General features: G+C 33.2%; 1 protein-coding gene across 5 annotated transcripts in view; it reads right to left on the reverse strand.

Annotated features, from left to right (window-relative positions):
* Positions 1-21,221, reverse strand: part of LOC148628753 (uncharacterized) — a 48,818-nt gene that overhangs the window by 22,635 nt on the left and 4,962 nt on the right. For 4 of the 5 annotated variants that reach the window (XM_088593673.1, XM_088593658.1, XM_088593650.1 and 1 more), the window contains exons 2-5: positions 19,651-19,713; positions 7,849-8,029; positions 7,139-7,450; positions 1,544-1,616 (exon numbers count right to left, since the gene is read on the reverse strand). In XM_088593673.1, coding sequence (XP_088449799.1) covers positions 1,544-1,616; positions 7,139-7,450; positions 7,849-8,029; positions 19,651-19,689 — 605 coding nt within the window. In that variant the 5' untranslated portion in view covers positions 19,690-19,713. The remainder of the gene's footprint in view (positions 1-1,543; positions 1,617-7,138; positions 7,451-7,848; positions 8,030-19,650; positions 19,714-21,221) is intronic. The other variant, XM_088593666.1, reaches the window with a different exon arrangement.

Raw genomic sequence — 21,221 nt, forward strand, 5'->3', positions numbered from 1 at the left:
ATCTTTTACAAAGAAAACAACCTTGTGATAGGCGGCACCATCTTTATGAACAAGGACATCTTGGGATTCCCCGGAAGGTAAAATAAAAAAAAAAAAACAAAAAAAAAACAATTCATTATGTTATCATCAATAAGAGATGGGGAGAGAGCCTTATGAAAGTAGTGGCCAAATAAGGAGTAGATATATGTAGTAATCACTCATTAGTTAATTCACCATCGGGTCTTGGAGCAGAGCAATTAGTATAACTCTCCAGTCTACGTAACTTTAATTGACTTCACGAAGACGTTCGACAGTGTTCACCGTTCAGCACTCTGGAAAATCCTCAGCCAGTACGGCATTCCTGATAAGTAATAACTATCATCCTAATGTTACATGTTGACTTTAGTGCCAAAGTAATATGTGGAACGACTTTAACAATCGACTTCAAATTAAGCTTTGGTGTCAAGCAGGGGGTCTTCTATCTCACTCTCTGCATTGATTGGATCATGAAGGAAACCACAAGAAACAAGAAAAAGAGGCATCACCTGGATAGTTACCGAGAGGCTTGAAGACCTGGATTTTGTGGATGATATTACCCTTCTATCCCGTCGAGACATTAAAAAAATAGATGACATAAACTATATAGCAAAACAGATTGGTGTAAATATGAACGCCAATGAAAAGAAGGTTGTGAAGATTAATGCAAAACCTGAAGATGTCACCACCTTATACTCAGCGGGCACTGAAGAAGTAAACGACTTTGTCTACCTCGGCAGTAAACTTGCGCAAGATGGCAACTCGAAAAAAGATTTCCAAGCAAGAATCTGTCAAGCTAAGGAGGAGCATTTGCAATTCTAAATAACATCTGGAAGTCCACCAAAATTAGTGCAAAAACCAAAATTAAGATCTCTAAAAGTAATGTGCTGGGAGAGAGTAATCAGGGGACCCAAAAAAAAATGTAATCCAGGAACAAAGACCAGACTTGGAAAACAGACTTAACACGACAAGATCTGCTATTTAGCACAGAAGACAACAACAGTCCGCATAAACCAGCTTGGGAAGTTTCAGGCTAGATGTCTAGGTAAAATTGTGCGTATCGTTTGGCAACAAACTATATCAAATGCTGAACTATACAGGACGACGGACACCACACCTCTATCCCAAGACAACAAAAAAAAAGGGAAATGCATGGGACATGTATGTAAGATGTACCAAGATTCAATTCCAAGAGTTGCAATTGGATGGACGCAACAAGGAAAGAGAAAACGAGGCAGACCAAGAGAAACATGGCGAAGATCCACCGAGAAGGAGATAAAAGACCAAGACAAGTCCAATATTGGACCGAGGTCAGGCAACATAGGAAGACTCTGGTGACGGTCTTATGGGCGTTCCATCACGAGAAAGATCACGTATGTAGATAGGTTTTTATATTTTAGTTTAGAAAAAGCTTTTCACATCTTAGTATATGAAAACATATTTGTACACACCTTTCCAAAATTCAAAAAACTCAATTAAAATAGAAAATATCAATCTATTTCCTTTACTGCATGCAAAAGAAACTTACCTATGTGTTGGTGGCAATGGAATGGTGTTACAAGTAGAAAACTTTAGAACGTTTCTTGTCTCGCATTTATAGTCTGAAAAATGCCACAGAAATTAAAGAGATTGAAATAAGTATTGACTGTAGGGTAAACAATTTTGTCAAAATTGTACATAATTTGGAGTAGTTATTTCATATTAGCCATTGTTCATAATAGGTTTTTGGCTGATTTCTAAGTGCATTAGAATCGTCATCTTACGTCTAATAAAAACTCTGGAAAACCGTCTTAATTGGGAATGTTAAAAGTAAATTCAATTAAATATTGTTTAAAGAGTAGTAAAAAGTAAAAAGAAAAAATTTAGCGACACTTATTTTGATCAAACGAAAGCATAATAAGGGTCTTGCAGAAAAAATATTATCTCGCCACGCCCAGTTACTATCTTGCCATGCCGAATTACCTATCTCGCCTTGGCAAGTTTCATATCTCACCACGGCCACTTGTATATGTGTCATGCTCTCATTAGCCAAAGCTACAAAGGCAATGGATTTGCAACTGGGAAAACATTTTTCTCTTGACATTGAAATTTTCTATTTTATGATGCTAAAGCTGAATATTGGTAAACAAGACAAAATAAATAAATATTGTTAACTTTAAAGTTATCAACAAAAAATATCTTGTTAATTTCTCAGGAATAAAAGAGACCATATCAAATTAAAAATCTACATACAGCATGATATTCCTAATTATGTTCAAAGATAAACACCAAGAACAGAACTTTGACTTTCATTAGCCAGTGAGAATCGGAGGGGAAAACCGTGAAAAATGATGACGAACAACAACAAAAACTATTTATCTTTATCTGGTAACAGAAAAATCCAGGTCTTTGGTTGAATATGTATGTAAAATGTTACCATTGATTTCCTGAAGAAGATAATTACTGAAGTATAAAAGAACAGAATGTATAGTAATTCTACTATATTGCACTTTCCCTATCCAATTCCATTTGATATCCACAAATAAAATGTGTTAAATACATGAAAAAGTTGTCTATATATTTATTGTCTTGCTAGATAAAAAAATCGCCCTAGATAAATTCGTAGGCATGTGACTTCTGGTGGCCTTAATCCATGCATGTGCTGTAAGAGTCGCTTTAAAAAAAAACAAACAAAAAACAAATCTGATTGCAAAGCGAAAGTGGTTAATCAATGGCAAGGAAGACCGTCGGACTCAAGCCGTTAAAGAAAAAAGTTCGAATATAATGCAAGGTTCCTTTTGAAATTTACATATTGTGATATAACGTGGCACAAATATGGTCCGTAACTGTCATTATTTATTTGAAAACTAATCAAGAAATAGATGAAATGAAATGTAAACAAGACACGTGCTTATCTGTGTACCCGTTATTGTTATTTTTTGTTACCAAGGTTAAAGTATTTTTAACCCGGGTTATTGTCCTGTCGGTAATCTTCGGAAGTAAAGGCGAAAAATAATTAGATCTGAGCTATCGTTCTTCTTTGATTGAAAAAAACGTTGTTTTTACAATAGTATGTAGGTATTATCGACATTTATTGCTTCAATTGCATTACTATAAACTTATTTCATTTTATCAGCAAAATTCTGTAGAATCAAAACTGAACAAATTTGGCAGCTAATGCAGCTTTAAATAAAGTATACAGTTTCAGGGTTATAGTATTGATACAAGTTAGCGAAACACTTTGGAATATATCTTATTGATGATAATGATTAACAATACTTAAGAGAACTGCGCCAATAAATAAAACGACTTGATTTGTAAGCAACTATTTCAAAAATAACTTAAATGAACACGGCATAGATACATGTACAGACTTTCAAAGTTCACACAATATCTTCAAATGGCAAAATAACAACTTATTGTGGTAAGATAGTATAGGAATAAATGGCATTTTGTTTTTGATAGTGATTTTATCATGGTTCATATCACATGAGGCCCCTAAATGTCATTTATTCCTTTTATCGGTAATTTACTATTTATTAAAGAAAATAATGCTTGTTATCTGAAATATTTTTATCTGATGACAACTGATTGTGTCACGATTTGTGATACGGTCCAGTCAAAATTTTGCACGTGCGTCAGTTGATGAAGCGATGTAACAGGGGAAGGTTGGCATACCACAAAATCAATTTGTTAACAACTCTTGTGCATCATTATCAAGATTATTTTAAGGATTATATAGATTCTGCAATGGCGAGTTATGATTTTGCCAGTTTCTTCTGAAGATAAGGTTACTCCCGTAAATTGCTCAAGCCAAAATGACGATAAACATTGTCAGTTATCTGGTTACCATCCATGTGCATTATTTTATTTTAGAATAGTACTTAATAGTAACTAGTTTACAAGACAAGATAGACATCGGCTACACAACTCGTAAAAGCATCATTGTTTTACCTAATTTTTTTTCTTCAGCGCATGAGCAGACAATTTACATGTACATGCAAGAATGCAGCAAATCTTCACTGTGGCTTTAGAAAAGTATACCGTATTGATTTATCATACCATTTCAGGATAAATGTTAAAGAGATTTGTGATTTTGGCCGAAATAGTATCTCTCCGTGGCGAGATAGGTAACTCGCCTTGGCAAAATAGTAACCTATGTCCATAATACGCTTCCGTACATGTATGATCAGGATCATTCTTCAGCAAGAAGGGAAATTTTATAAGTAGAAATAGCATTTGGGTGATGGTATTTGTCTTTTCATAGATATCTGAGTGAATTTCGTCGAGTTAAAATTGATATTTTCGCACACCATTATATTAAACCCGTTAAAAAAACTGTAAGTTGGCAATGTGATAACAATATGATAAGCGATATTTAAGTCATTCATACAGTATGAATGACACAAAAATAAACTTATCGTATACACATAATATAAATACCAATCAAAAAGCCAACGCAAATCGAAGTTTCAAATTGACAAACAGTATGGATCAGTTTAAATTGTATCGTTTATATATATATATATATATATATATATATATCTGTGCATAAGAGGATCAACTATATTAAGAAAGTCCTTAATTGTTGCAGATAATGATTTTATTTCATATTAAAAAAAACAACCTGTATTGCAGGCAGCATAATGAAACTTCAAATAACGATACAAGTATTGTATAAAATGACTATTCAATACTTTATACGATTGAAATTTGTTGGTTGGTGTTTTTTGACGTGTATATTTAATCAAAACTATGATTATACAGCTATCTCAAAATAGTCATAATAATGCGAAACATCATTAATAAGGAAATAAAAGATATATCCTTTTTCATCTCTGTCATTAAAAAAGTATTGACCAACTGTATATGACTTAACAAAAGTTGGTTGAATCAGTATACAGATACAATTATCAATGTGTTAGGTCTTATAAAACTCACGTAATGTAGTGTTTTCTGAAGAATAGATATTTGCATAAGTTTTTTAAATCCTGGAATTTGAACGAATCAGGCAAAATTGAAAAATAATAAATCATGCTTAGTTAAAAAATACGATTTTGTCCATGTTGGCACATAGTATAGGGTCTATCAAAACAATTCTTAGAATTGTCAGAGAATGTAGAAAAACGAGTTCAAAGTTAAAAAAGAATGACAAGGCGAAAATGAGTTATCTCCCTTGGATCATGTGGATGATGAAATTGCAATGCGTTTCATATAATTTATACCTCGAAATACTTATACAAAATGTTACATTTCAGATAACTTTTTGAATATGACTTAATGGAAGAGTTTGTATGTTTTCTCCACCACCACCATTCACTCTGATTCTCACACAGAACAGCATTTAATAGTGCAAGTTTTAATGGGTATTTTGTCTGGAGTTGACCTCGTACGATAATCATTTTTATCGAAAATCACCAAACAATTATACACGTTGCAAATAACTCTTCTTGATATGTGATAGAGCTTCATTCACACTCAATGAAAAGGATAGGTATGCTGCTTAAATATCGCTTAATATTATTTTGATTATTCACGAAGAATAATGCTGCAAATTGTCGTAAGTAAACGAACATATTTTCCTCGATTAATATTAATACAATTATGTTGACCAAGACAGTCATAATTATATTTGAGCTTTTTTATATTCAGCCCGAGGGAATATGTGGTTCTTTTAAGTAAAAATAAATATAACGGTAATTGATACGAATTTAACCTTAAACATTAAAAGCAACGAAAGCCCAGTTTCAGTCTGACAGGAAGTTATAAGGCACTTCACTGAGTAAAACAGTATACAGTAATACAGTATGGATATGAACTAGTTTCGTATCTTTAATAATAAAAAAATGTTTAGTAAACTTAAAAAAAACTTCCTAGTGTAAAATTGTTAAAAGCATAATTATTTAAATTGAAAGAGTAATCAAAGGAACCTAGATTCTAGCGGAAATCAAAATATCGGTTTAGTGTAAATTAATTTGTAAATCTTACAAGAACAAAATACCTTGTTCGTGAGAGAGTAATCAAGGGAATCAAGGTGATGGCGGTAATCAAAATAATATTACCCAGGGACAAAGACCAGACATGGAAAACACAAAACAAAGAACATAAAATAACCAAAATAATACATCAAAGTAACAAAAGTAAATGAGCAACTCGGACTCCACCAAAAACTGGGAGCATGGACCAGGTGCATCGGAACACAAGCATACTTTGCTTTTCTAGAAACATTCGCTGAATTGCTCATAAAAAGTCAAGTCCAGGGTAGACGAAGGAGGAAAGGAAAATAATGACACGTTGAACAAATCAGTTTTCATAGTGCAGATGGATACACCGTAACGATCCACGACTGCATGATGACGACCATAAATCTAATGATGGCTTCAATTTTCTAGCAACATAACCCTGTTCAAGAAGCCTAATTGTAAGAAGTCTAGAGAAATACAGAAGGCCTGCAAAGTAAGGCAAGCTCTGGTATAACCTATGAGTTGTGATATGAAAACTCAATACGCAGGTACTGAAGGGGTAATATTGCCGCATATGAAAGGGAAGTTGATAATACAGAATGAAAATTCATTGCCTTTGCCCTATAGTTTGGTCAATAAAATGGTTTTCCTTAATCATCGATCTCTAAGTGTAGGTCAAGACATGAAGCTGGCTTCACAGTGTCTGTAGCATCCTTTATCTCAAGTTCTTTGGCGTAGACGAGATGTATCAAATCCCCGAAACTAGTATAATTAACGATAATACGTCATCCAACTATATCGCGGAAACTAAGATTTAAGGATCTAGCTAAACGATGTTCCTTTTTTGATCAGATCAGCTATAAAGTCAGCCTCCTAAGAGTAAAGTAATAGGTCAACAAGTATAGGAGAACAATTTGTTCCCATTGGAATGCCGACTTTTGTTGATACGCGTCTACTACACTGGACAAATATGTTGTTGATAACAAAAATCAGCATTTTGAAAACATTTTCCGTATATTTGGTAGACGATTTGGAATTATTTTTTACAAAGCATGGGGAAGAACTACATATTTGCATTTAGGTGTATCAATATGTATTTATCTTTGTCCTCTAACAGGTTACACCCGCCCCCAATCTAAAATGATATAAATTAAAAGATAAAGAACTTGATGTGACATTACCTGGAGACAACTTTTCCGTTGGATCAGCACAATGGTGTACATAGCAGGAACAATCCTCCTTGTAAGGGAAACATTTACAAGGATTTATAGGCTTTATTACATAGTTATAGCCGTCTTGATAGTTACATCTACAAGTTCTGTCAATTTCCGTAGTTCCACTATCGACAACAGATTGTCCTTCTTCGTTACAAAGTGATTTTTGAAAAGGACATTCAGAATTCCTTGTATTATAGGACCAAATAGGCTGAGGTGTGTACCTTGTTGCATTACAGTCTAAGGCGTTTAAATTACCACTCAGCACATACCTCTTGCCTAAAATAAAAAAATAAGGTTTTGTTTTTAAATTTAAAACAAATACTTACATGTTTGTTGTTTTAAAAGGATAGAATGCACTAACTGATTATCAAAAGCACAAACTTCCAACTCGATTCTTTTTTACGAAGAAAATTGCGATGATTACCATACAATTTTAGCCTGCCATATATCACTCACCCTACTTTGACGACAAATTCTGTCTTGAGTTTGAATATTATTATTAAAACAGGAAGCCAAATCAAGCTTCAAGAAGTTTAATACAAGGAATGAAGCCACAGTGATCTAGAGGTTTCTTCAAATTTCAGTAAATAAGCTGTGATACACATGTAATTAAAGCATGGCAAGTCGGAATAATTGTTTCCTTTTAAAGAAACATGTTCACTCAGTACCCTTACCAATATACTGTTTTGGAGACAGGCATTGTTCCACAAAGAATCCAGTAGTAGTGTTTTTTGCGTTTGTATCAAACAAACAATGGTACTCTTTTTCGTCTGAGCATTTAATTCCCGCACGTATATTCCATACTGGACCAGCTGGGCATACTTGAATCATATCAGTTAATATACAACATAGTATCTACAAAACGAACCATTTAATACCCTTAATATCGATGCCTGAGTAAAAGAAATAAACAAATAAAATAAAATGCTAAAATAATTATGTTTCAGTGCTTATGCTCCAGTAATCTACTCATTCGTTGTACAACTTTGTTCTATTGCGTACCTGTATACACATTTCTTCCTTTTCACGGTTAAACTTTTCCTGTATACAAATCGTCGTTATTACTCTTAGCGCAATAGATATTTTACATAATGGAAACGAGGGTCACCACCTTCAATTCGAAAAGACTTATGTATACAATTTCAATTTTGAAACTTCGATATCTTAGAAAATTAGAAAAAATAAAATGTTGGGCCTAATTTTTTTTATTTTGGTGTTAAAGAGTTTCAATGGAACCAAGATTCTAGCAGATATCAAAAACATGTACAAAGCAGAAGTGATTGTTTTATTGAAAAGCTTTGTGCTAATTCCCTCAACACCTTCCTTGACTACAACTGAAACATCATATTTCCAGTTTAACAGCTGCTAAATAAAACAATAAGTGTTTTTTTCCTGATTCGTTCTAGTTTATGAATATTACATTTGTCTTTTTTTGAAATCATTAATGCGTTATTTGCTGCGGATGTATTAAAATGGTTTATCATTTACAAAATATAGGTGAAGTATTTTGGATTGTTTCATATCCTAGACTTTTTGTATACCTACCGCATTCCTTAAAGTTATTTTATCGTATTGTAGTAGACATAATATCTGGTGATGCATTCATTTGTATTAATCAAGTACATATGATATGTGGAATATTTGAAAAAAAGGAACACCTGTCAAATATGCAGTACAAGGACAAACTTTTATTAGTACAGAAATACAATTTTTACCTCAAAATCTTAAATAGTTTACCTGAAAATGTCCAAAGAATTATGAAGTCTATTTGTCAATGAGCGTGATTTAACGTTTCTGATTTCTTGTTATATGCTATCAATTCTAAAGGCTGATTCCAAGCATTGTTACAGTTACGATATCTCAAGAGTTTCGAAAGATTAGCAAAAGTTATCGCAAAAAACAGAAAACAGAGACAATAAATGCCGAATGGTGGAGCCAACACAATACATATAAAAATAGAGAAATACAAACAAGTCATCACGCACACACACGCACACACAGATAAGACATTTTGGATAATTACTTTAGGTAATTGGTAACATGCCGGTCCGAAAGTATTGTCGACTTTACGAAACTTTAGCGTTGCAACCAAGTTGCGGATTGCACAGGGTAATATATCAGGGTATTAAAGAAAAAACAAAACAAAACCAAACCAAAAAAAAAAAAAAAAACAACAACAAACAAACAAAAAAAAAAAAATGTCAAGGTTTTGTTTAGTGTCTTTACCCAAAGAGGGAAAACTTTATAATTGTATGTTGTATATAATAATAAAAAGCCTCCATGTAATTGCTATGTCCTCGTTTATCTACCCCGGACTTGACTTTTAAAGAGACTGTCTCTGAGGAAACCATGCAAAATCATCCAAAGTGATTTCAGCAATTACTAATAATTTATAGTGCATTGGGTATGATCCCATGTGAAACAAAAATTGCAAAATAGTTTTTCCGTAAAATCCAAGATGGCCAAAATATGACCGATATTTTGTTTTCTGTTAAAGTCGTTGGAGAAAGCAAATTTTCAGGTCAAAACCATGCAAAATTTACACAATATTTATTTCACCCAGCCTCATTTTCAAAATCAAGCACCAGTTGTTCGTTTTCATTTCATGCAGTCAGGGTCAAATTTTTGGGAAATTTTTAATAGTTTATATTCGTTTGATACAATATTGTTGTGTGATGCCTAGTTTTATAAACATTTCTTCGTGGTATATTGTTATTGATGGAGTTTTTTATTCACTGACTATCGATTCATTAAATTTCGAACTGTACGACCAAACTTGCGTTACGCAAATTGGCTAGTCGGTCTCGGAAGAGTGACTACTTCTTTGAATTCTAATAATCCAGCTTACTAGACTACTCTTCAGTTAAAAGAAGGCTTAAAGAACATTGGGATTAATGTGACAATTAATTTAAGTCACAACAATTTAAAGAAATTTTATGTGGACAACTTAGAAAGGGAAAATAGTTCCAAGGAAAATGCCCCAACTATCGATAATTCTAGGCAAGCAGAAGTTACGCAAAATGCGGGAAATAGTGGAAGTTCTGAGCAAAGTGACCTTTTGCAAGCAAACGCACTTTTATCGTCGCAGGAAGCGAACCTAGGGCAAAGTTTGCTAAATGAGACTGACGTAGGTTTGCATAGGAACACGCAAATACATTTGTTGTATCAGGTGTGATTGGGTCTGGCGTAGTAATCGGACTTTCTGAAGTTGTAAACTCAGATACAAGTGAGCATTCGTTTTGCGCAGGAAGTCAGGACCGACCCGGAAATTTTATTATGGACACTCTCAATCTGTGCCGTCAGACAATGCAACAAGTTCAACAGTCGGGTGCAGAGTCAAGATTTAATGTAAATACAGCAATGAACAGTCCTCCATATTTAACTCCGAACTGCACTCAGGTAATAGCCGCCCAGCCTCAGTTCCGTAAATTTCAACATTTGCCGGTGCAGGGACTCTCTTTAATGCAAAGTACTGTTCTCATTTATTCTGCTCAGAAGAGTTCTTTTGGTGTGCTTCGACATCTATTAATGACACTCATTTAATTTCTCCAGAATTAAGAAACCAAATCATTTCAGGTAAAGACATCAATTTAAACATATCACATACCAAATTACGAAATCCCGTTCAGCAAAAATTCTCAAGACACTAATGAAAGACCTATTTCAAATTTATCTCTAGATGAAATTATTATTGCCTTTGGGAGATATAAAAGAGTTGTGTGTACTGCTTATCCAGCCAGATCGTTAGATCTTGATCTATATTTTGCCCATATTGTAGAAACAGCAAGAATTTGGCCTAGCAAATTTTATGAATATCATAAGGTATTTTTTCCTGCTAAATGTGCAGCTATGTTGTTACAGCACAACATTAAAATCGATTGGTTAAAAGGTGATTCTGATTTGCGACAGCGGAATTGTGCTGGATCTAGAGTAAATTCTTGTGCAAAGTGTCATTCTACTTTGCACTCAACATCTATGTGCGTCAAAAAGTCCTCTAGTGCTGTCAGTTACAGGGAAGCTGATTCTTTTGGCAGGGATATTCAATTCATGGAAGGAACACAAATCTGAAATAATTTTAATTGGGCACGTGGTTGTAGTAAACACTTTTGCAAGTATTTTCATATTTGTAAACACTGCCAATCAAATCACATGGGAAATTCAACTGTAGCAAGTTCAGAGCTCGACGAACACTTCCAAGCAAATTCAAAGTCAAACAGTTCCACTGCCTGCCAATAAAAGTGACTACACAAAGCCTCTACACTTATTGACTATGTGAAGGTAAGAGAAGAATTAGTACATCACCCAAACCAACAATTTGTTTCTGATTTATGTCATAGTTTAGAGTTTGGTTTTGATATGCTCGTTTCAGAGTCCTTAGTAGAAACTTATGAATGCAAAAATGCTTTGTCGGCTAGGCAAGATCCAGACACAGTGAAAATATTGCTAAATGATGAAATACAAAAGGGTTTTGTTGATGGGCCTTTTCAAAAACCTCCTTCCACTCTTTATAGGGTCAGTCCTATTGGTGTGGCTACACATAAATATTCAGGTAAAAAGAAACTGATTCTGGATCTTTCTACATTGTACAATAAACTAGAAATAAGTAGCATTAATGAATTGATAGACAAAGATCTATGTTCTTTGACATACATTAAAGTCGATGATGCAATCAATCCAATTATGGCGTATGGTCAAAACAGTATTTGTTGTAAGGTGGACATATCAGATGCTTTTAAGCAATTGCCAATTAGTCCACAACAGTGGCATTTGTTTTGGTTTAAGTTCAATAATGAGTATTATCATTTTGTTAGACTACCATTTGGGTGTAGGTCCAGTCATTGTCTGTTTACAATGTTGTCTGAGAGTATTTCATGTATAGCTAAGAACAATTACAATATACATGTAATTTTTCATTTGTTAGATGATTTATTTAATATTGATAAGCCTTCAGATTGTGGTTTTAGAACAGTGGCTTTGTTATCTTTAATTTTTAACAAGCCTAATATTCCTTTGTCTGCTAAAAAAAAACAGTAGGCCCTACCTTCGTTTTAGAGTATATGGGTATTATCCTTCACACAGTTAACAGGCAAACTCGATTACCTATGGACAAAGTGGAGCGCATTACAAGTTTTATCAAATTCATTATAGACAAAATATCATGCACCAAAAAAGAATTAGAGCAACTATTAGGACATTTAGCTTTTGCTTGTAGGGTTATATTGCCTGGAAGGTCTTTCGTCACATATTTGTATAATCTTTTGTCAACGGTTAAGAAAAGTTATTATTATGTCCACTTAAACGCAGAATGTAAAGCCGATCTAAAAATGTGGTATTTTTTTCTGACTAGTTGGAATGGCATTGATATGTTTTACGACAATGAGCTTACCAGTGCGGAAAGTTTATCTTTACAAACAAATGCATCGTCTAAAATCGGATATGTTTTTTTTTTTCAAAAACATATGGTTTTATGGACATTGGCCTGTAGGATTAGGCAATATGGAAGATTATACAGAATTAATGGCACTTCTAGAACTATACCCAAAAGGTCATGTCAGCAGTGTTATGGGATACTCAGTGGACGGGTAAAAAGATTGTTTTCCACTGTGACAATATTTCTACTGTACAAATAATTAGAAAAGGCCGTTCAAAGGAGTCTTTTATTATGAAACTTATGCGACGTTTAACTATGTCCGCTGTTAGAAATAATTTTGCTATATTCAATGAACATGTGCCTGGTGTTAAATATGAAATTGCAGATGCTTTGTCTCGATTTCATATTGTGAAATTTCGCAAGCTGGTCCCTGGAGAGGAGACCAATCCAACCTCTGTACCACCACTATCAGACATTATCTGGACAGCGCTGTAGACACTTTATGGGACTGTTCGATCTGAGTCTGTGATTGATTCGTATGTTAAGTTTTTGTTATTTAGTGGAGAAACCTGGGAGTTGAATAGCACTCCTCCTGTTTCAGAAAGCTTATTAATCAAGTTTATGGCATACTGTGTGCGACAAATTTAAACAGTTCACTCATTGCTTCCAAAATTTTCAATTATAAAAGGCTATTGCAGAACCTCGAGATTGAAGACTTCAAAGCTAAACCACCTGACTGTTCTTGCAAAAACTCTCCATTCAAATAGGGTCCTTCTGGTCACGTCGTTACGTGAGATTTAACCATCATCGAAAACGAAACTCTGCGTAATATCTTTTCTAAATGTCCCAAGTACGGTGAACAACGCTCCATAAATTGGTATTATAACTTTAAAGTTCTTATGGACGCCGTCGAGGAGTATGCAAGAAAACGAGAACAAGAAGACATTGGTTCTGTGTGAGATTGGTTAAAGGCCGTGAGGTCTTTAATTTTGAAATGAATGAAAGTTTTAAGTAGGTCAATGAGTGGCAAAGCTACATCAATTTTCAAAGATTTTTTTGCTAAGGGAAATAACTCTACACTGACTTTTGTGACGTCAGAATGGCGGGGCCATAAGGAGTAGCGTTTTCGGAGAGAAAATGTTCGAATGCCTTCATACTAGAATGTAAACGGTATGTCGTGGTTCACATGCTACATTGTAATTTCTTATTTGACACACAATTCTTATTTTTCGGTTTAAAACTGATCGGAAAGATATTTTGAAGAAAAATGAAAGAATCTTGCCACGTCTACCGATAACTTTCGACCATTCAATGCTTTTGATCATTCATTAGGATCAATGTGAAGCTTTTCTACGATGTCAGCTCAGCTGTCAACACCTGTTCAAGTAACTTGGCATGATTTCACCAAGAACTGAAGACAAAAGCGGGGAAATGGTATGTATTTAATGTTGATTTATACGTCGGATCAATGGTTTTTTTTCCTTCAAGATAAACTTAGGTTCGGGAAAACCCTCCACAACCACAGGTTTGTCACCAAATATGCAAATTATTGAAGTGAAAGTCAAGCCATACAGACTCGCACTTCTTCTTTTCTCCTTGTGTACATTATGTGTAAAGTTTGTTATCTGATTGCTTGGTGTTACACAGTACACTCACTTGTTTCTGTCAACAGTGAAGTGGAAGGACAGCCCCTTCCCCATTTTTTGACAGAAACAAGTGCCTATGCACTGTCAGATCTGGGCTACATATATTTGTATAAAAAGTGCTCCATGAAAATATATCCCAGTTATCAACTCAATTATAGCGTGCGCCGCGAAGCGGTGTGAGCTCTACAGTTATTACGTGTATTGTATAAAATTCCCTTAAGGTTCCCCAATATACTAAGGAAAAATAAAGTCATATTCCGGAAGTAACAAAAAGTGACTGTCCTTACGAAGAAAATTCATCATTTCCTTTAATCAAACAAATAAAAAAATATAGATTTAAATTACGTTTCAGTAAAAATAAATTCATCTTTTCTGATTGTTTTCAGGTCTTTTTTTCTATTTTATTTTGCTTATTTAAAGAGAATGTTATGCTTTTAAAAACTTCGGGAAACACGTGGATGTGTACGTACGTGTATCTCCGCTGTTCAACTATTGCTGTTTTCAAGAGCCTAACCCGCCTTGGAAAAAAAACATAACTCCAATTGTATTATCAAAATCGAAGCATAGCTTTTCTAAGATAGGAAAGGCAATAATTTTCTTGTTTGGAATTTGCAGCTGTAGTCTGCATTTTGTTTACGTCACATGATATGTGTAAAATATTCCCACCATCCGTGGAGAACTGTAATATTTCCGGTATCTGTACAGATTGATCTGACAGGCCAAAACTGAAATGGATATTGCTAGATATGCGCTTAAAGAATACAAAATGTACAATATTGCGAAGTGCTATTGACCATTTTGAGAGCGAGGGGAAAGTGGGTATGGGGTTGGAATTTTGGGAAAAAAATTGTTTAAGTTATTCATTTATTTAACAAAAACCCATTATTTAACAAGACAGATTTTCAAATAGAAATTGAATTTGCTTGCTGCTTAGATATAAATAAAAATATTGCACTTGCAAAGCAAACATTTTCATCCGTGTTGATCCCCCTCTATGTAATGTCCTTTATTATTTGTACGAATCTCGCACAGATGGTACACATATGGTAAAGCTCACGGTGCTCGCTGATTTATGCAATGCCTACCCCATATTATACAAATTCTTAAGTAGACAAAAAATTAAGGACAAAATTAATTCTTAGCATATTACAGGCATGCATGTATACATGTGTATAGAATAAGTGTTAGGATGATAAAAGCTACTGTTTTTGTTGCTGGAATATTCCTCAAGTGACAGCAGAGCACTCTACAAACGTAGATATGTATTAAATTGAATGTTATTTAGACACTTTGTATGGGACAGGATAGATTTTACATTTCGCTAGGAAATTTATATTACTGGTACAGGGCATAACCTGTTAAGTTGATCTACATATACATGCATGATTAAAGGTTTTCATACATGTAAGATACTGGTTGATAAATAAGCAGACCCAGATCTGGTTTGCTAGTGTGACTTGCTTTTTCTTTATGGAATCTTCTATACACTTATCTTTCCCTTAATTGCCCTTAGTAACTATACAAAATGATTGTTTATAAATGACATGCAGTGATTATATTTTGTGTGGATTAAGTATGATCACAAGAAGTTAAATGTTAGCTACATGTATAAAAACATGTACATACATGTATTAACAGTCTGTACATTTGACATGTGAATTATTAATACATAAGTGTAGGCACTCTAATGTTCATCTCAGAACATTGTGGACTACAAATTTTACCAAAGCAACAAATGTACATGAATACTGTAACATATTAATGAAGATAAACACAAGCATATACTGTACATGAACATGTAGCTTAACATTTTTGTTTGAACCCACATTAGTGTACATTTGTATACACCCTGTGTTAAAAGAGCAAGAAGAATAAAATTCACAAGAAAGTATGAAAATCTATGGTAATGATAGTTTTGGGCTATTAACTGAGGGAATATATACATGTACTTATCAATTGTACATTCCAGTAACTTATATAATTCTACATAATAAGTTGATATGCGGAATATTAATTGCTCCTGGTCTGTATCTAATATTATAAATCAGTTTTAAACGGAAGTGAGACACTCAATGTTTTGTTCAGGCTACAAAAAAAAAAAAAAATCATTTGTAACAAAAAAGAAAAGTATTTGTAGATTCTGATAACTGCTTGGGTACATATACTTGTACATTGTAACAAAGCATTTTTATAGGTAACGATATCATTTTTGAAAAGGACACTTTATGTCTTAGCACAAGTTTGTATTCGTGTCATTATTAGTTTGAAGTACACATGCATGCATGACTGCATGTATACATCATTGTACATGTACTTTTGACCATAACATTTATGTATTATATTTGGTATTATCATGATTATCATACTACATACAATGTATATGTTTAATCATCAAAGAATTGAAAAAGCTAAAATACATTGTGACATGGAGTCTCACTTGCTTTCCATTAACTTTTGTATAGAATCATGCCTAGTAAGTACAATCTGAACATGTCATTGTACATGTATGTGCATGTGCATTTACCTTTCGTTTAGGTGCTTGGAAATATATGTGCAGGCCAATTAGATCACTATGTCAATAGTGATTGAGGTACATTATCTGATGTAGCATGTTCATGATAAATATTTTTCGATTATTAAACTAGATCGAATTCATAGCATATGGTTCACACTTGGAAAAACAGGATTGACCCCACTTTTCAAAACACGGTAAAATGTCCAACCCACCCTCTTTCAACTACAATGTACTAAAAAATATGAAAAAATGAGACCTCAACTTTAAATGCATGTGATGGAAGTGTAAATGCCAAGTGTAAATGCATTAAACAAAGAATAGTAAATTTTAATGTCAAAATTTCTTGAGTGTCAGTATTCATTTCATAATGAAAGTACATTTTGTATGTATAATTTTGATTTAAAAATCATAAAGTCTGCACTATAGAAGTGCACAAAGACTAAATAGGAAGTGGTTTAATATACAGAGAGGCTTAAATTCCATAGATAATATACAGGGAGGTTTAAATATGCAGACCAAAGTGTAAAAAATCCATCTAGATTGATCAGGGATTAATTTCATATTCAGACTTAGGCAAAAAACAAAATACAGAATACACAGGCAGTAAATTTATAAACAAATATGGAGTACAGAAATGCATTCTACATATGCAGAGAGGGATTTTATATGCAGACTGGAGTAAAAATGACTATATTACATACATTGGGTGTGATTTTATATGTTGACTGGAGTATGAAAGTGGGTGAGATGGTGAGTGATTTCAAGTGTAGACTGGGTTATAAGAAAGTATTTAGCATCCAAGTATAAAAGTGTATGTTACGTACACAGGGAGCAATTCTTTTTGTAGTCTGGGGTTTAAAATGCTTATAGCATACATTGGGCATACTGTGTTATAAAAGTGCATATAACATTTTCTGGCATAAATTTTACTTGTGTCATACAACCATGAATGATTCATATTAAAAGAAAATTATGACCCTTTCCCCCATTCAATAAATCAGAAAATTTGTATTTTTTTTTCTTTGACACCCCCCTTTTTAGCCGCCCACCCCTGGAGATAAATAATGACCAGTTTCTTTATACTATAACATCACTCAAAAAGTGAGGGTAGATAGCAATCAGATTCTTTATTCTTGCATATATGAGTTTTTTGCCCTTATCTCGCTCTCAAGTTAGGTAGTTGGTTTCGTTTAGATGGGGTTTACACTAATAGTAATTTCGGTTGCTGCCCCATATTCATTCCTGTACCAACAGATTTACCTTGGACAAACTTTATGTTTCAAATATTTGATAAGTGCTGGTATGTACATCGTACATGTGTGCCTTTATATATTAATCCCTTATTTACAGACATCAAAGTTGAATTGAATGGACCTTTACTACAGTCTGGTTTGTAACCATTTGCCTCTACTAGTGCCTAGATTATGCACTTGATGTAGGCAGCATTGACTATTGAAATTCAGGTATTTTAAAAATATGCTTTTAACAGTAAAAGCTTGAAAATAGTCTTTGACTATCTTGGTGAAAACAGTAGTGCATGCTACATGTAGTTTTCTTCTGCATGTTTGCTTTTGTTACTTTGTATGTATGATTTTAGTTACTTTATGTCTTTGTTGTGTATGTCTGTTTTCCATGTCTGGTCTTTGTCCCTGGATTACATTCTTTTGATTTCCGCTACAACCTTGGTTCCCTTGATTTTTCTTTCATATGCAAATGTCCGTTTCCAAGATTGATATATTAAGTATAATAAAGTCAACCCTGTTTTCGTTACTTTTGTAAAATTTGTACTGTACTGCAAGGTTATACAGAAAGGGTGGTTGTAAAACTGAAACAAGTTCAATTTATAGCAAAAAACCGATAATTTCGGCTGTTTATAATCATAATCATAAGCATCATCACATACATGTACAAAATATTATAAATCATGGTAAAATATCACGCACTGACCAAGTTGGTCCAAAGCATTTACGATCTGATCAAAAGGAAAGTACATCGTTTATGTAGAGCATTCGTTTATGCCAGAGGTTACTGTAACTATGCAGCATTTTTATACTTCTTACATTTAGGCTTCTGGAACAGGGTTATGTTGATACAAGATTGAAGTCATCGTTACAGAAGCTTTACGTGTATCTATCTCCACCATGGAAAAATATTTGTTCAATGTGTCATATTTTTTCCTACCTTTTTCGTCTATCCCTGACTTGATTTTGTATGAGCAACTCGATGCGTGTTTGAAAAAAAAAACAAGGACGCTTACCCTATTGTTTCACCTAATTCATGCTCCCATTTTTAGTGGAGTCATCTTTAGTGGTTGCTCATTTACTTTTGTTTCATTTTATGTATTGCTTTTATTATTTTATATTCTTTGTTGAGCGTATCTTTTTTTCCTGTTTTGTCTTTTTCCCTTGATTACATTCGTTTGGTTTCTGCTAGAATCTTGGTTTCCTTTATTGATCCTACATTCTATTAACAAACAACGTTCACAATTAAAGATAAAAAATAAGTGAAATCACACAAATTTAAAATGTAAAAGGGAACAGTATACAAATAAAATACAAGTAGAACCTTATGACAGGGTAGAGACAATGTGCCCTTCATTATTCTTGATCTTCAAGTTCAAGATTAAAAAAGAAAATTGCAAGTATAAATCAAAGCGATAACCTGGCCACCGAAAATACTCGTCACGTACATAATATTGAATCATTTGTAAACCACAGCAAGTGACGTCTTTTGATGTAGAGATGAAACTATCTCTTAACTAGAAGACTTTGGTCGACCCTAATGACAGTGTCCCTATGATTTGAAAAAAAAACAATATCTTCATAATGTCGAAATCAAGAAAGTTTTAGTGCGCTACTTTATATCCATAGTGCTCAACGACACTATACTTCGGAAACCGACATTAAATGGCTTATAAATTTCAAAATTCTAATAACTATCTTACCACTGTTATTAACTTTAATTGCCATTTCAGACACAACATGTTGTTGAGTTTTTGGTGTTCATTCTATAAAATTAGAAAGAAATCCATTTTTGACAGTTATTATATGTTTGAAAACAATTATTAAAGAAAAAATAAAAGTAAACAAAAATAAACAAACAAATTGACAAAAAAAAAAAATGATAATAATAATAATAAATAAAATAAAATAAAAATAACAAAGGAAAATAAAGAATTTGAAGAAATGTATGCATTAAGCACTCTAGTAGCTTTCTTTATTGACAATTTTAGGTAGAACTCGTTTCTGGATTGTTTTTTTTCTTGATATTTTTTTTAGTCTTTCTCATGATTGATTTAATTTTAGATCTTGTAATCTTTAGTTTTAATGTTTTTTACGAGATTGATGTTACTCAAGGAAAACAAATGTTTTGCATACATTGAATTTAGCAATAGTTACATAATTGGTAGTTTAGTGCATTGTATTTCTAGAACAAAAAGTTTCTGCATTCATATTAAAAAAACTCAACATTTAGACAGACTGTACTGATTGTATCACTTGTGGTTGAATATGCTAAAAAGATGAAATATCTTCTAATAAAAGAGCTTAGAACAAAGGCTATGTACCTATTTAAGTTTTATTTTGTTTAGATTTCCCTCCCCTATTTTTCACATAACAGGTAAACAGTACAGTTTAAATGTAAACAGTTTAGTCAACAGCACATATCAAACAGATGATGATAAAGATCAACCCACAGGATTATTATTATTTATTTTAAGAGGGCATCCACGCTAAAACCAGGCAGGTGACACTTGACAAATTTTGTTTAAAAAAAAATCATCTATTTTATACCACAAATGCCTCCTTTCAAGAAGGTGAGTATTGATTTTTGGTTGGCTGCAACGGTTAAAGAGAAATAAATTACATAGAAAGCATTGAAATTCATGGAAAAAAGGAGATAATTCTTTTATTTGTACAAAATTCGGTAGCTTTCAAAAAGAAATGTAAAATCATTTTCTAAGCCATTCATTGTCGATTTAAAACTTTTGGACATACATATGATATAAACATTATATTGGAACGAAAATGTGTCGGATAAAATTTACCATGTGCCATCCATAAAATAGTACATGGTCGCTTTCTAAATGGACAGTCTCTTCAACTTACTTCAAAAGCACGTTGATTTACTTTAATCAAAATCGCGAATAAACCTATTTATGAAAGCTTTAGTTATTGCCGATAAATTACAAATTATGACTTCTTCTACGGTAAAGCAAAAACTATTAAACACTATACTGATATGATGTGGTGTTCTGACGACACGTTCTAATTTTATGTTTTTTCCGTTTATCGGTATCACGAGAGCCGATTTGGTATCACCATGTTATCTAAATTTCTGTTTTTTACTACGATGATAATCTAAAATGCAAGTAGGAAAAAAGGAAAAACGAAAATGTTACAATTCGTTAGCCACCTGAAAAGTAAATAAAACCACTTTTTCACAGAGAATAAGTGTTTAATGTCATATACAATGCATATACGTTAATGGCTACCTTAAATAGAAAAAAATATTTTG

This window comes from Perna viridis, chromosome 1 (assembly GCF_037379345.1).
Source record: "Perna viridis isolate PV_CMFRI_1.1 ecotype Kerala chromosome 1, ASM3737934v1, whole genome shotgun sequence".
Lineage (NCBI taxonomy): Eukaryota > Metazoa > Mollusca > Bivalvia > Mytilida > Mytilidae > Perna > Perna viridis.